A 13,805-nucleotide genomic window follows, 5' to 3' on the forward strand; every position below is an offset into this window, starting at 1 on the left:
AAAATATATTTATGGTATCTAGTATAATGTTTGTGTTTTTTATTTTGGTCAGTCAACAAACATGGCCGTCATGGCTAAAATAGAACATAGGGGTAAAATGCAGTTGTTGGCTTATGTCTCAAAAACAAAAGCAGTTAGAGTAAAACTGCTATGGGAGGGGGTAATTATCAGCAGGTTAAGATCTATTGGAAAGAAAATTTTCAAATGAATCAGACAACCCAGTTTGGAGTTATATAATAAATAATGTTTTTTATGAAATTTCTTAGGTTTTAGTTATTATCTTGAAAACTGTTAACGAAAAAGAAAAATTTTGTACAGCAAAAATGTTCAGCAAAGTTAGATCTACCAATAAGTCTCAGGACAGAATACGCAAATTGATTCCTTATAGGAGTTATTGTCCTTGAAAGACTATTTTTTTTGTTGTTTTTTTTTTGTTTCTTGCAGAAACTATTATAAATAGAGAGATTCTTATAAGGCAAAAATGTTGAGCAAAGTAAGACCTACAAATAAAATAAATGACCAGAATTGTCAATTTACCCCTTATATTAAAGAGTTATTGCCCTTAAAAGATGATTTTTACCACATTTTTTTAGTTTTTTGCAGAAACTATGTTAGAGAGAAAGTTTAAATGTCCTGTTTATACATGCATTAATGATCATTTAAAAGCAAATTAATCCTTGATGCAAGATCTACATGAAAAATTCCTGGTGAGTGATTCAGGCTCTTAGGAGTTTCTTGGTTTTTTTAAAAAAATATATATTAGAAAGGGGAAACAAATTAAAATAAACTGAAAGGCACTTTTTTAAATGGATATCATAAAAAGTGTTTTCATGCTGTATCTGAGAACCAGAAATTTTATTTTTATTTTGCTTAATATTGTTTTTTACTTAAAATTATTCAGAACAGTTTGACATGACCTACATAGTAACTATAGAAATATTTTATGCTTAATATTCAGTTTATATAGTTTAGCAGTATATTCAGAGTAGAATTATAATTTTTTCTTCTCTATAATTTCCTTATAAATTGGCATTATGTAGATGTATAGAAAACTTATCCAAGAATTCAAATCCGAAAAATGTCCAAAATGTGACCATACAAAACATTAATTCACAAATCCCTATAGTACATGAATTGATTTTTAGTGTTGTTCAGTCATGAGTTTAATATTTGAATTCTTGGATTAGTTAATATATTCTTTTTATTACATTGACCATGGTCTTTATAATGTGGAAAAATGCAAGGAACTATATCTTTTCTCTACGCATTCTCAATTTGTTTTGATGCAACATCTACAATGTCTTGTCAAGACTTAATGTGGTATGAGGGCAGATGAGTAAAACTTTTGGTTTTTATTTTTGCGGGGAAATTACAGTATTTTTTTGGAACCAACAAAGTAAATTTTTGTATTCGTGTTGTAGAGTTTCAAATGTATTGATTGTTTTTGCATATTCTTTTGGTTTTTGTTTTTTCTGTTGTCATTGTATCAGAGCTGAAACATAGATATAGGAGTCAATGTCAGTCACACTTTTTGTTATCCACAACTCTTCAAGAACTTTTCCACAGAAAACCAATTATATTTGACTATTAAACATGACGTGTAGCATTGCACCACCATCAGGATTATATGTTGATATGAACTTTGGTTTACCATAGCCAAAAGCCTTATAGGTCCTATTGTGTAAATTATACTAGGGGTTGTGTATATTTTATATGTTATTTCTAATGATAATTGATTTCTCACAGCAAAGCCATTCAATGAGGAACTGACCAGAGTATTATCCATTGAAAAATCATATTTTAGTGTTTGTTTCTAAATTATTAGTTATTTTATTAAATTCAGCACTGTTGGAAATAATAGTTTTGCTGTTGTTCCATTCTATATTGTAAGCCATACGGCATTTCTCAGGTTAAATATGAATATTTCTTTCGTTAGGCTGTATACTACCTTTTTTACAGTTGAGTGATTTTATCACGTAGACAAAATCAGTCACCCGTGTACTATAAATACCCGTGTAACCTTATACGAAGCCTCAGTTTTTTCTAAGGCTGTAGCACGACACGTGTATTAAAGATAAGTTTCGAATAGTGGACACGACCTGTGTTAATATTCTGTAATGTCTTCATCAGACACCGACTCGTAGCCGAACAATACCTTAAGTAAGGCAGATATAATGCAATTGTTTGTATCAGATACAGAGGCACGAGAATTTTCTGGCTTCTCCTTAGTGGAGGATGTAGTTAATACAGAAAATAATAAAGCTGATGCAGCGAAAAATGTTACAAGTGTAAACAAAAAGTCAGACAAACCAGGTTTGTCTAAAGGTCCAGGGAAAGGACCGGGAAAAAATAAGAAGGGGAAGGCCCCAATGAAAAGGAAAAATGTCGATAGGGGAGAGGTTTCCCAAGCAAAAAAGAGCAAATTGTCCAAAAGTGAAGTTGAATACAGAAATTTGTACAATCTTATGGAAGATTTTTTTATTCTTATGTTCAAAACAAGGCAGGTTCGTGCACGCCTCATAATGTGCAATCGGATATTGATATTCAAAATATGGTTGACAATGAAGATCCGACCTTGGATCTTGAAGACTTCAATATCTTCCAGGCTGAAGCAAATGAATTCATCTTGAAGTCCCAAAAATCTTTGAGGACCATGTAAAGTTTGGTAGCAAAACAATGAGCAACATCGCTGATATGATCAATACAACTGTACGTAAAAAGCTAACCTTGATGAATATGTCAAAGACAGTCAAGTACCGTTAAATTGTAAGAACATTATTCCCTTCAAAGTTAATGTTGAAATTTGGTCTTTTCTACATAAAAATGTGAAGTCTCTTGACTTGAATATGCAGAATGTGCAAAGAATGCTTGGCAATGGCATAGTGCCTGTCATACATCTGGTAGAGTTGTTATCAAAGAAAGATCTGGTGGTAAGGAGCTAAGAGCTCACACAACAAGAGCTATGACAATCTTAAGTAGTGTTTTCTTTGAATTTTCTTACAGTAGAAAAATGATTCTTAAACCTCACCTTGAGCCAAAGTATCATTTACTTTGCAACCGTAATGAAGAGATTGGGGAAAATTTATTTGGTGATGATGTATCCAAGCGTATAAAAGAGATTAATGAAGCTCAAAAACTACAAGGTTTCGTGTGTAGGAGATCAGGAAGTTCAAAAAACTTCTTTCAGCCCCGGAGATCTGGGGCAAGAGGCAACTTCCGCATGTGCCAGGCAGGCAGCCAGAGCCAGTACTCAGAGGAATGTCTGTCAGAGACAGAGGTCAAGACAATTACAGCAGGCGCCCAAGGAGATATTGAAGGTAAAATTTGTTGCTGGTTCAGTCAAACATTTTTCTGATATTTGGGAAAACATTACCTCAGACCCTTGGATTTTAGATACCATAAAATATGGTTATAAAATTGAATTTGATAAAAGTCCTGAGCAAAAATTTATTGCTAATGCAATCAAATTTTCGGAAAAAGAAAAATCATTAATTGATAATGAAGTACAGGAACTTTTGAGTAAAGGGGCTATTGTCCAATCAATCAATGAAACAGATCAGTTTATTTCCAATTTGTTTTTGGTTCAAAAGAAAAATGGCAAATTTAGACCAGTACTGAATTTGAGAAATTTAAATCGTTTTGTCAAATATTTTCATTTCAAGCAAGAAACTTTGCAGTCTGTTCTAGCTGCAACAACAAGAAATTGTTTCTTTACAAGTATAGACCTGTGCGATGCTTATTTCTCACTAGGTATAAGAAATTCTGACAGAAAATATTTGAAATTTTGGTGGAGAAATACTTTATATGAATTTACATGTTTAGTATTTGGATTAAGTACAGCACCAAGAGTTTTCACAAAAGTAATGAAGGTGGTATTTTCCCACATCAGAAAATTTGGGATAAGTTCAATATTTTATGTTGATGACTCGCTATTGCAAGATCAGTCATATGATACATGGTGGGAGAATACAGTAGTTTTGAGAAACTTGCTTGCATCTTTAGGATTCAAAGTCAATGTTTTTATCCCAACACAGAGAATTGTTTTTCCTGGTTATATTATTGATTCAGTTGAATTTAAAGTGTTTCTACCTGTAGAAAAAATAGAAAAAATTTTGAAACACTCCTCCAAGATTTTAGATACCCATGAGGTTTCAATCCAAGAAATTTCAGTTTTAATTGGGCTTTATTCTTCCGCAAGATGTGCAATTCTGTTGGCACCTTTATTTTTAAGATACCTTGATATTGAAAAATCTGTTGAACTTAATCAAAATAATGCTGATTATGATGTTAAGTTTACACTATCAGAGCTAGCCAAACAAGAAATTTTATGGTGGATAGAAAATGTTGAACTGTTGAATGGAAAATTGATAAGTTATGGTTCTCCAGATTTTTATTTGGAAACCGATGCTTCAATGCAAGGTTGGGGTGCAGTTTTTTAACAAGTTAAAACACAAGGTAGATGGAAAGATGATGAAAAAGGACTTCATATCAATGTGTTAGAATTATTTGCAGTAAAATATGCTTTATTCTCTCTCTGTCAAAACATTGAAAATTGTCATGTTTGTGTTAAATCTGACAGTGCAACAGCAGTACATTATCTAAATAACATGGGTGGCAGTGTAAAAACCCTATTCAAACAAACAAAAGAGATTTGGGTTTGGGCAGCAGGTAGAAATATTTTTCTCTCTGCTGTCCACATTCCAGGGAAAGAAAATAGAGTACCAGATAATCTATCTCGGGTATTTAGTGATTCATCTGAGTGGAAATTAAATGAACAAGTGTTTAGTGCTGTATGTAAAACTTTTTTCATACCAGACATAGATTTATTTGCTTCTAGATTAAATAAACAGTTAGATAGATTTGTATCTTGGTTTCCTGATCCAGATGCTTTTGCTTCTGATGTATTTTCATTTTCATGGAGTTCTTATGTGCCTTATATTTTTCCTCCTTTCAGTTTAATCCCAGAGGTACTGAGAAAAATAGACGAGGACAGGGTAAGCATGGTTTTAATGATAGTACCAATGTGGCACACACAGCCTTGATTTCCAAGGTTACTAAGTTGTTTGATAGATTATCCAGTAAGACTTCCTTTTCGAAAAGATTTGCTACGTTTAGCACACAGCAATGAATTACATTCAATGAACAAGAGAAAAATGTTTCTAGTCGCCTGCATTGTTTCAGGCAATCACTCAAAAATCAAGGAGTTTCAGAACAATCTAGAGATATTTTACTACACTAGTGTAGACCCTCCACTTCAAAACAATATGAGTTTCAATGGAGAAAATGGTGTATTTGGTGTAGTAAACAGAAGATTAATTCCGTTAAACCAACTGAAATACAAATAATAAATTTTTTAGGGGAACTATACAGAATGAAAAAGTCCTATAGTTGTATAAATACATATAAATGTGCTGTAAGCCAGACTCTGGCTTCTTTTGGTAATACACAGCTTGTAGATAATGTTGTAATATCTAGATTCATGAAAGGAGTTTTTAATTTAAGACCACCTCTTCCTAGATATCAATATACATGGGATGTTAGCAAGGTTCTCCACTATTTATCAAACTTATTTCCATTAGAAAACTTAAGTTTAAACAGTCTTACATTAAAAATTGCTGCCTTAATGGCTTTATGTTCAGCTCAAAGAACACAAGCTTTAGTCAATTTATTGATAATATGATCTTTGATACAGACTCAGTATCATTTTTGATAACATCATTAATGAAAACCGCCAAGCCTGGGCAGGTAACACAAACTGTTATTTTTAAAAAGTATGATAAACAGGAGTTATGTCCTGTGTTCACGCTTAAAAGATATTTAAAAGTGACAGAGAATCAGAGAAAAGCAAAAAATTTGTTGATTTCATTTAAAACCTTCAAAAAGTGTCAACTAGTACTTTAGCTCATTGGCTTAAGAATGTATTACAATTATCAGGCATTGATGCAGATCAATTTAAGGCACATTCATTTAGAGGTGCTTCAACTTCTGCAGCTTTCATGTCTGGTGTAACTCTAAATGATATTATGCGAACAGCAAATTGGAAATCAGCAAAAACTTTTCAAAAGTATTATCTTCGGGAAACCGAACTAGAAAATATACATGATCATACAAGTAGTTTTATTAATACAGTACTATCTTCTAATAAGTGAATAACATGTTATTACAGGAGTTCTTGCTCTAGGATGATCTATTGTCAGCAACCAAGATGGATTTTCTGACGACCACTTTGGAAATGGATCTGTGGAATTTGATATGAACAGTGATAATTTGTTGAATATGGACAGTAATGATTTTGATTGTTTTGAATAATTGTTATTATTGCAGTAATAAAGTATATTAACTGAGTGTTATGTTATGTTAATACAAACAAATCTTGATCTGATAAGATAGACAGTTTGATGTATTTTCTGTCCTTTAGAGTAACTAATAGATAGTAGTTTTATTTGATTCTAAATCATGAAGGATATCTTGAGATTTCTGTGAAGTGCATTCATTGGTCTTTTGGCTTTAAAGATTCATATTTAACCTGAGAAATGCCATATGGCTTACAATATAGAATAGCCCATCATCCAAGCATGTATTTGAAGGATGAGGGGCATTCTATGAGGAAGCCAGGAGGCTTCGAGGGTTAAATTCCCTCCTAAGATATTGTTGTGCAGATGACTATTTTGGTATAGGTTTAACTTGGTAGAAGTTATTTTGAAGTTTTGATAACCCTCCCGTAATTGGACCAATAAATTGAGTTGCTGAACTGTTGAATTTACCATGGATTTGCCTTGTTGCTTAAAAAACAAGGCTTCGGATAAGGTTACACGGGTATTTATAGTACACGGGAGACTGATTTTGTCTACGTGATAAAATCACTCAACTGTAAAAAAGGTCGTATACAGCCTAACGAAAGAAATATTCACATTTAACCCTCGAAGCCTCCTGGCTTCCTCATAGAATGCCCCTCATCCTTCACATACATGCTTGGATGATGGACTATTAATCACTTTGTCTTGCTAAAGATAGTACTAAAATCATGATTTAAAAAGCAAATTTACATTTAATTCTCATATACCTGTACAAAAGACAGATTCACCTTTTCTTAAATGGAGATGTAAATTACAGTGAAACCAACAAAGGTGCTATTAGATAGTACAATAGTTATGATATAAACAAAGAACATATTGAATGCTCATGTAATATTTTACACTAAACATAAAGCAGTAAATGGCCTAAACTTACATAATCATGGATGAAGTGACCTCAGTTTCATGTTCAAGTGGTCAGTATTTAAACTGTTTGAATTGATGTAACATATATAAGTATTTGAATAAGGTATTAACTCAATTAATTCATATTAAACAAGGGCGAGGAAAATTTTCAGTATACTTAAATATTCTCTAACAGTCATAACAGATAGCATTTAATGTCTTTTTCAGGCCTGCTACTAATGTAATTGAAAGTGAGACTATTCGGAGGAAGAGAGAGTATGAATCACAAGAAGTTGTCTTAGATCTGCCACTGGAACCAATAGATGCAGGTCTACAACCTCCTGCCGTTGATGGAGCTAGGGAAATGAGTCTAAATGGATATGACAGTGGGTTAGAGAATGAAATAGATTCTACCTCTTCAGCCAGTGGTAATGCAGAGGATGCTCAACAGGATAAGGAGATTAGGATTGAGACTGTGGTTGAAGGACCAGACAAACAAGATCCCGATATTTCAGAAGAAGCTGGTCCATCTCAAGGTCAGAATGTGTTTACGTTTGATATGGAAACGGGAGACACTGATGATGATATTGATGATGATGAAGTTGAAGACAGCGGAGTTAAAAGACGAAAAAGTTCTAAAAAGAAATTTAGTAGAGATTTGAAGGTCTTTCCTTCTAAGATTGAAACAAGTGATACTGATACAGATGACAATCCAGATCAAAGTAGTTCTCAGAAACATTTAAGTAGAAAAACTGATAGTGAACCGGAAGGAAATCAAGATCAGGAGTCAGGGGAGATAATTCTCACAAAAGAAGATTCAAATTCAGATTTAATACAAAATGTAAATCCTGAAACACTACTTGACCAGACTGAACAAATAAACAAAGCAGAAAATGAGGAGGAGGAGGATATTGAAATAACCTCATTCTGATTGTTTCATATGATTATATGAGTAACCTGAAGATAACCTTTAATTGTCTTGGGCATGTTTTGTAATCATTGTTTCTCATTATTGTTTATATGAAATAATTTACTGCTGGTTTATGCTTCAAAAACAGTCAATTGAAAAATATAAATTATAATTGAAAAGTCATTTCTCAATGATTGAATTGTGAAAAGTGTCTGTTGTTTTAGATAAATATAGTACTGGTATTTTGGATATATAGACAAAAGTCCAAAAGTGAAATAACTACATGCAACTGCAAAAGGAATTAATTTACACCAATGAAAATAAATTCGATTCTATCGACCTTTTTATACAAATAATGTAAGAACTCCGTGTACATTATAATATGGAAATGAAACGTCTCACAATCACTTTATTTGATGTGAACTTTTGTACAATATGAGCATTTTTTGGGTTACACTTGATAATAACTTAGTTTGTAGGAAAGGGGGAAGACATGTCTTTGTGTTAAAACAAAAAATATCAAATTTTTTATTGCTTTCTTATTATTCAACTTTTATACATCATCTTGAATATAGATATAATAATATGATCATAAATGTATGATATTTGATTTAAGACTTTTGTTTATTGATATTGTGAATTTTATAAGTAAAAATGAATATAAGTCATAAGTTTTCCTACTTTGTAACTGCAAAACATAAAATGACAAATAAAGGTTTCATATAGAAATAAGGAGATGTGATATGATTGCCATGCATAATTTTTCATGAAGGTATTTTTTTTAAATTCAGAATCAAGTTGCTAAGATGGACAGTTCAGCTTTTATTTTTCCAGTCAACTATATAGCAAAATTTACAAATAGACATTAACTTAGTTCTAATTGATCTGTTAAATATTTTTTAGGAATCAATCCTTGTAACAGATTTATTCTGTGGGAGTTATCCCTTGTTATAGATCTATTCCTTGTAACAGATTTATTTTTTGGGAGTTATCCCTTGTTATAGATATATTCCTTGTGAGAGATTTATCCTTTGTTATAGATCTATTCCTTGTAAGAGATTTGTCCTTTTGGGAGTTATCCCTTGTTAAAGATCCATTCCTTAGGAATTTACACTTGTTACAGTTCTGTTGTTAAAGACTTTACTTTTTTTATTGTCACACCTAATTTGAGTATGCTTGCATCTATATGCTATAACCTTACTGTAACACTGTTTTTGAGATTGTTGAAAGTAAGCAAGTTTTGAAAATTTTATATTTACTGTCATTCCAGAGATGTGAGACTTTAACCTCCACTATTTTATTCTTGAAACAGGTTCAATATGCATATATCATGTGTTCCTTGTGCCCTGGTACAACTGTTTATTTTGCCTGCTAAAATACCCATGGGAAGAATTTGTATCTGGCATTGAATTCAAAGTAAGTCAACATAATTATATTCAAATATGGTCAACTTATATGTGTGAGTGATGATAGACTCTTGTATGCCAACATGTGTTTATGCTTGCTCAGTATATGTCAGAGTGCAATATTTGATTTCAACCTGAGTGCCTTGATTAACAATTAGATATCTAATATCTATAGTCTATTTTTTGATAATATATATGATATGTTGATATACAACTTGTTTGTAATTTTTATAAATTGATGAATTAGAAAATATACATTTTTTACATTTAATGTTTTTTATTAATTGTGTGCAATTGTCCTATTGACCTTTGTGGCTGAATTGTCTTGGTGGATTCTTACATTAGAGGTGGCTTCAAGACTGCACCCCCTAAAATCTCAATCTTGTTGAACAATATTTAGGATTGTACCCCCTACCTCAAATTCTGGATTTGCACCTGCATACTTGTACAATTTACTTCAGTAGTTTTTTCTCATCTTGTCATAAGTCATTTGCAAATTGATTTGGTTTGGCAGTTATGAAAGTTACAAATAATTACTGCTGTCAATCAACTTTAAACAGAGTACCCTGGACATCCACATCTGCAGCCATACAATTTGATGTGCATTTGTCTCTTAAAGACACTAAAACTGTGCCATTAGGCACCTTAAAATTAGATCACTTTAACCTTCTTTAGATGCTCATTCAATTATGCTTTACATTTAACTTCAGATGTCTCAGATCATAAGTGTCCTATTTAATTTGGGCGGGGAAAAGTGGGTACCTAATTTATATAATCAACTTTTCCTACAGTTTTCAACCCAGATCTCTAAAACTTCACAGGAAGATGCACATATGTTGAAGTTGTGCACCTGATATTATGGAATTATTTGAGGATTTTTTATGCCCCGCCGTAGCGGAGGGGGCATTAAGTTTTACCCTTGTCCGTCTGTACGTACGTCTGTCCGTCCGTCCGTACGTCCCAAAATTGGTTTCCGTTCTCTAACTTGAGTTTGCCTCAACCAAATGTTATGAAACTTATACACAATGCTTATTATCAAGTATGAATTTTGGTGGCGTCACTTTAATCGTTCTAGAGTTATGCCCCTTTATAAATGGAAAAATTGCAAAATTTTTAGTTTCCGTTCTCTAACTTAAGTTTGCCTCAACCAAATGTTATGAAACTTATACACAATGCTTATTACCACAAAACACAGATCAAGTTTGAATTTTGGTGGCGTCACTTTAATTGTTCTAGAGTTATGCCCCTTTATAAATGGAAAAATTGCAAAATTTTTATTTTCTTCTAAATATCAAGTAATTTTTAAAATTGGAGTTATCTTTCTTTGTCCATGATTATAGTTGAATCAACTACAATCAATGCTTTATATAATGAAATGTTTAATTTTGACTTCCACTGATAAAACACAGATCAAGTTGAATTTGGGTAGTGTCACTTTAACCATTATTGAGTAATGCCCCTTTATAAATCAAAAGATTGCAAAATTTTTAGTTTCCATTCTGTAACTTAAGTTTGTCCCAACCTAACATTATGAAACCTATACACAATATTCATTACCACAAAACTAAGATCAAGTACAAATTTTTTGTTTCCGTTTTCTAACTTTAGTTTGCCTCAACCAAATGTTATAAAACTTATACACAATGCTTATTACTACATAATACAAATTAAGTACAAAATTTGGTGGCGACACTTTTACCATTCTTGATTATGTGCCTTTATAAACATAAAAATTGCTGAATTTTTTAGTTTGTCTCAACCAAATGTTATAAAACTTATACAGAGTTATGCGTGTTAACAAATAGAAAAATTGCTGAATTTTTAGTTTCTGTTCTCTACTTAAGTTAGCCTCAACCAAATGTTATGAGACTTACACACAATGCTTATTACCACAAAACTCAGATCAAGTTCAAATTTGGGTAGCGTCACTTTTACCGTTCTTCAGTTATGTCCCTTTATAACTATATGATATGCAAGCGGGGGCATCATCTGTGTCCATATGTGGACACTATCCACATTTATTTAGCATATTTCCAGACATTGGGACTTTCAGCAAAATTTAGTCCCACATATTGCATCCCGACCATTTGAGACTTTGACCTATTTTATATTTAAATATTTCTGACCTATTTTATATTTAAATGTTTCAGACCTTATTTCAAATGGGATCCAGTTTTTCATGCAGCCACAGCAAACTACCATAATAGTTCCCTGCTAACCACAATAATAGTTGATCAATCTGGAATTATGTACAGTAAGCAGAAAAGTCTGTAATGATTTGACCAAGTCTTTGGGAACACTTCTTGTTTTTTTCATAGTTGATGTTTACTGCTCAAATAATACTAGTTCCAGCAGAGATATTTTCTATACATGGGATATAAAGGTACAGATTTTTATCCCATGACACTAAAGTCTGGAATATCTTTTTTTTATGCTAGATAGTGGAGACAAACATTTTGAAAAGCAAAAATTATAAAATATTTGAGGCATAAGCACCAAAAAAGAACAGCCAAAAGGGTCTCAGGTTTACTTTGCCTGATCGAGTTGATACTTTATTCTCAGTACACTACAAATATATTATTTCTGAACAGAAAATTGGACCAATAGTAAATGTATAAAATATGACTGAAAGAAGATGTTGAACAATTTGCAGACCACATTCCATCCTGTAAACTAGAAACAGCCATCTTAAAAGTTTTCATTAGACCTTCAATGATTGGCAAGCACTCACATCATTAAATTATCTTCAAAACTATATATGTTGGAATGACACAAATGGCCCCGCTCTCAAAAAAAGCTTGATGCCATTTTTAGGTGTGGAAATTTGAGAATGAAAATCGGTATAACTGTTTCAGTCCAAAGCCAGTAATTTTGGCACAAATCAGTGGAGTGGAACCAGATGTAAACTCAATCTGTAACTCATCATTGTAAACTCACATACTAAAAATTCGTAAGGGTTCCGCGGAAACCTAGTGTCTCGCCTACTTTTGCTGTTAATCACAGGCTCAACAAAAATGAGGAAAAAAATTAATAAAAATATTCCTCTCTATACTATCTTTTGATTGTAAGTAGCTTCTGTCCAAGTTTGGTAAAAATCCAGGATAGTTTATGAATCTAATAAATGTTTTAAAAACCTTAACTGCAGACTGTATGTAATGTTAACTGGAAGAAAAACTAAGTCCATTTATAAGTAATATACGGAAAAAATTGAACAAAATTTTAACAAAATTTCCTTCTAGATACTAGCTTTTGATCATAAACAAGCTTCTGTCCAAGTTAGTACAAATCCAGGATAGTTTAAGAAAGTTGTTAAAATTTTAAAAACTTTAACCACAGAGTGAATGTAATGTTAACTGGCAGAAAAACTAAGTCCATTTATAAGTAAAATACGGAAAAAATGGAATTTTTTTTTTACAAAATTTACTTCTGGATACTATCTTATGATCATAAACAAGCTTTTTTCCAAGTTTGGTAGAAATCCAGGATAGTTTAAGAAAGTTTTTAAAATTTAAAAACTTTAACCACAGAGTGAATGTAATGTTAACTGGCAGAAAAACTAAGTCCATTTATAAGTAAAATACGGAAAAAATGGATTTTTTTTTTTATAAAATTTACTTCTGGATACTATCTTATGATCATAAACAAGCTTCTTTCCAAGTTAGGTAGAAATCCAGGATAGTTTAAATAAGTTATTAAAATTTCAAAAACTTTAACCACAGAGTGAATGTAATGTTAACTGGCAGAAAAACTAAGTCCATTTATAAGTAAAATACGGAAAAAATGGAATATTTTTTTTACAAAATTTACTTTTGATCTGTCCAAGTTTGGTAGAAATCAAGAATAGTTTAAGAAAGTTATTAAAATTTCAAAAACTTTAATCACAGAGTGAATATTTGTGGACGCCGCCGACGACGACGCCGACGGAATGTAGGATCGCTATGTCTCGCTTTTTCGACAAAAGTCGAAGGCTCGACAAAAATCAGCACAATATGTTAAGGCGTTTAGAAAAAGTCGATATAACTTATTTTCACAAAATTTTCAAAGTCCATAGCCCCGTAATATCAGCAAAAATCAATGAAGCGGAACAAAACCTAAACTCCATCTGTAACTCATCACAGTAGACTCGCATACCAAAAATCAGCTCAATATGTGAAGATGTTTAGAAAAAAAGTCTGTATAACTGTTATTTTCACAAAATGTTCAAAGTACAAAGCATGTTGTTTCTTCAAAAATCAGCGGAGTAGAACCTGATCTGTAACTCGTCATAGTAGACTCACATACTAAAATTCA

General features: G+C 32.0%; 1 protein-coding gene across 1 annotated transcript in view; it reads left to right on the top strand.

The window, feature by feature from the left end:
• The window catches only part of LOC127709597 (protocadherin Fat 4-like), a 49,478-nt gene extending 39,692 nt beyond the window's left edge, over positions 1–9,786 (top strand). The window contains exon 34 of the mRNA XM_052215199.1: positions 7,428–9,786. Coding sequence (XP_052071159.1) covers positions 7,428–8,130 — 703 coding nt within the window. The 3' untranslated portion in view covers positions 8,131–9,786. The remainder of the gene's footprint in view (positions 1–7,427) is intronic.
• The last annotated feature ends 4,019 nt before the right edge of the window (positions 9,787–13,805 follow it).

Source organism: Mytilus californianus, unplaced genomic scaffold, assembly GCF_021869535.1.
Source record: "Mytilus californianus isolate M0D057914Y unplaced genomic scaffold, xbMytCali1.0.p SCAF_7, whole genome shotgun sequence".
Classification (NCBI taxonomy): Eukaryota; Metazoa; Mollusca; class Bivalvia; order Mytilida; family Mytilidae; genus Mytilus; species Mytilus californianus.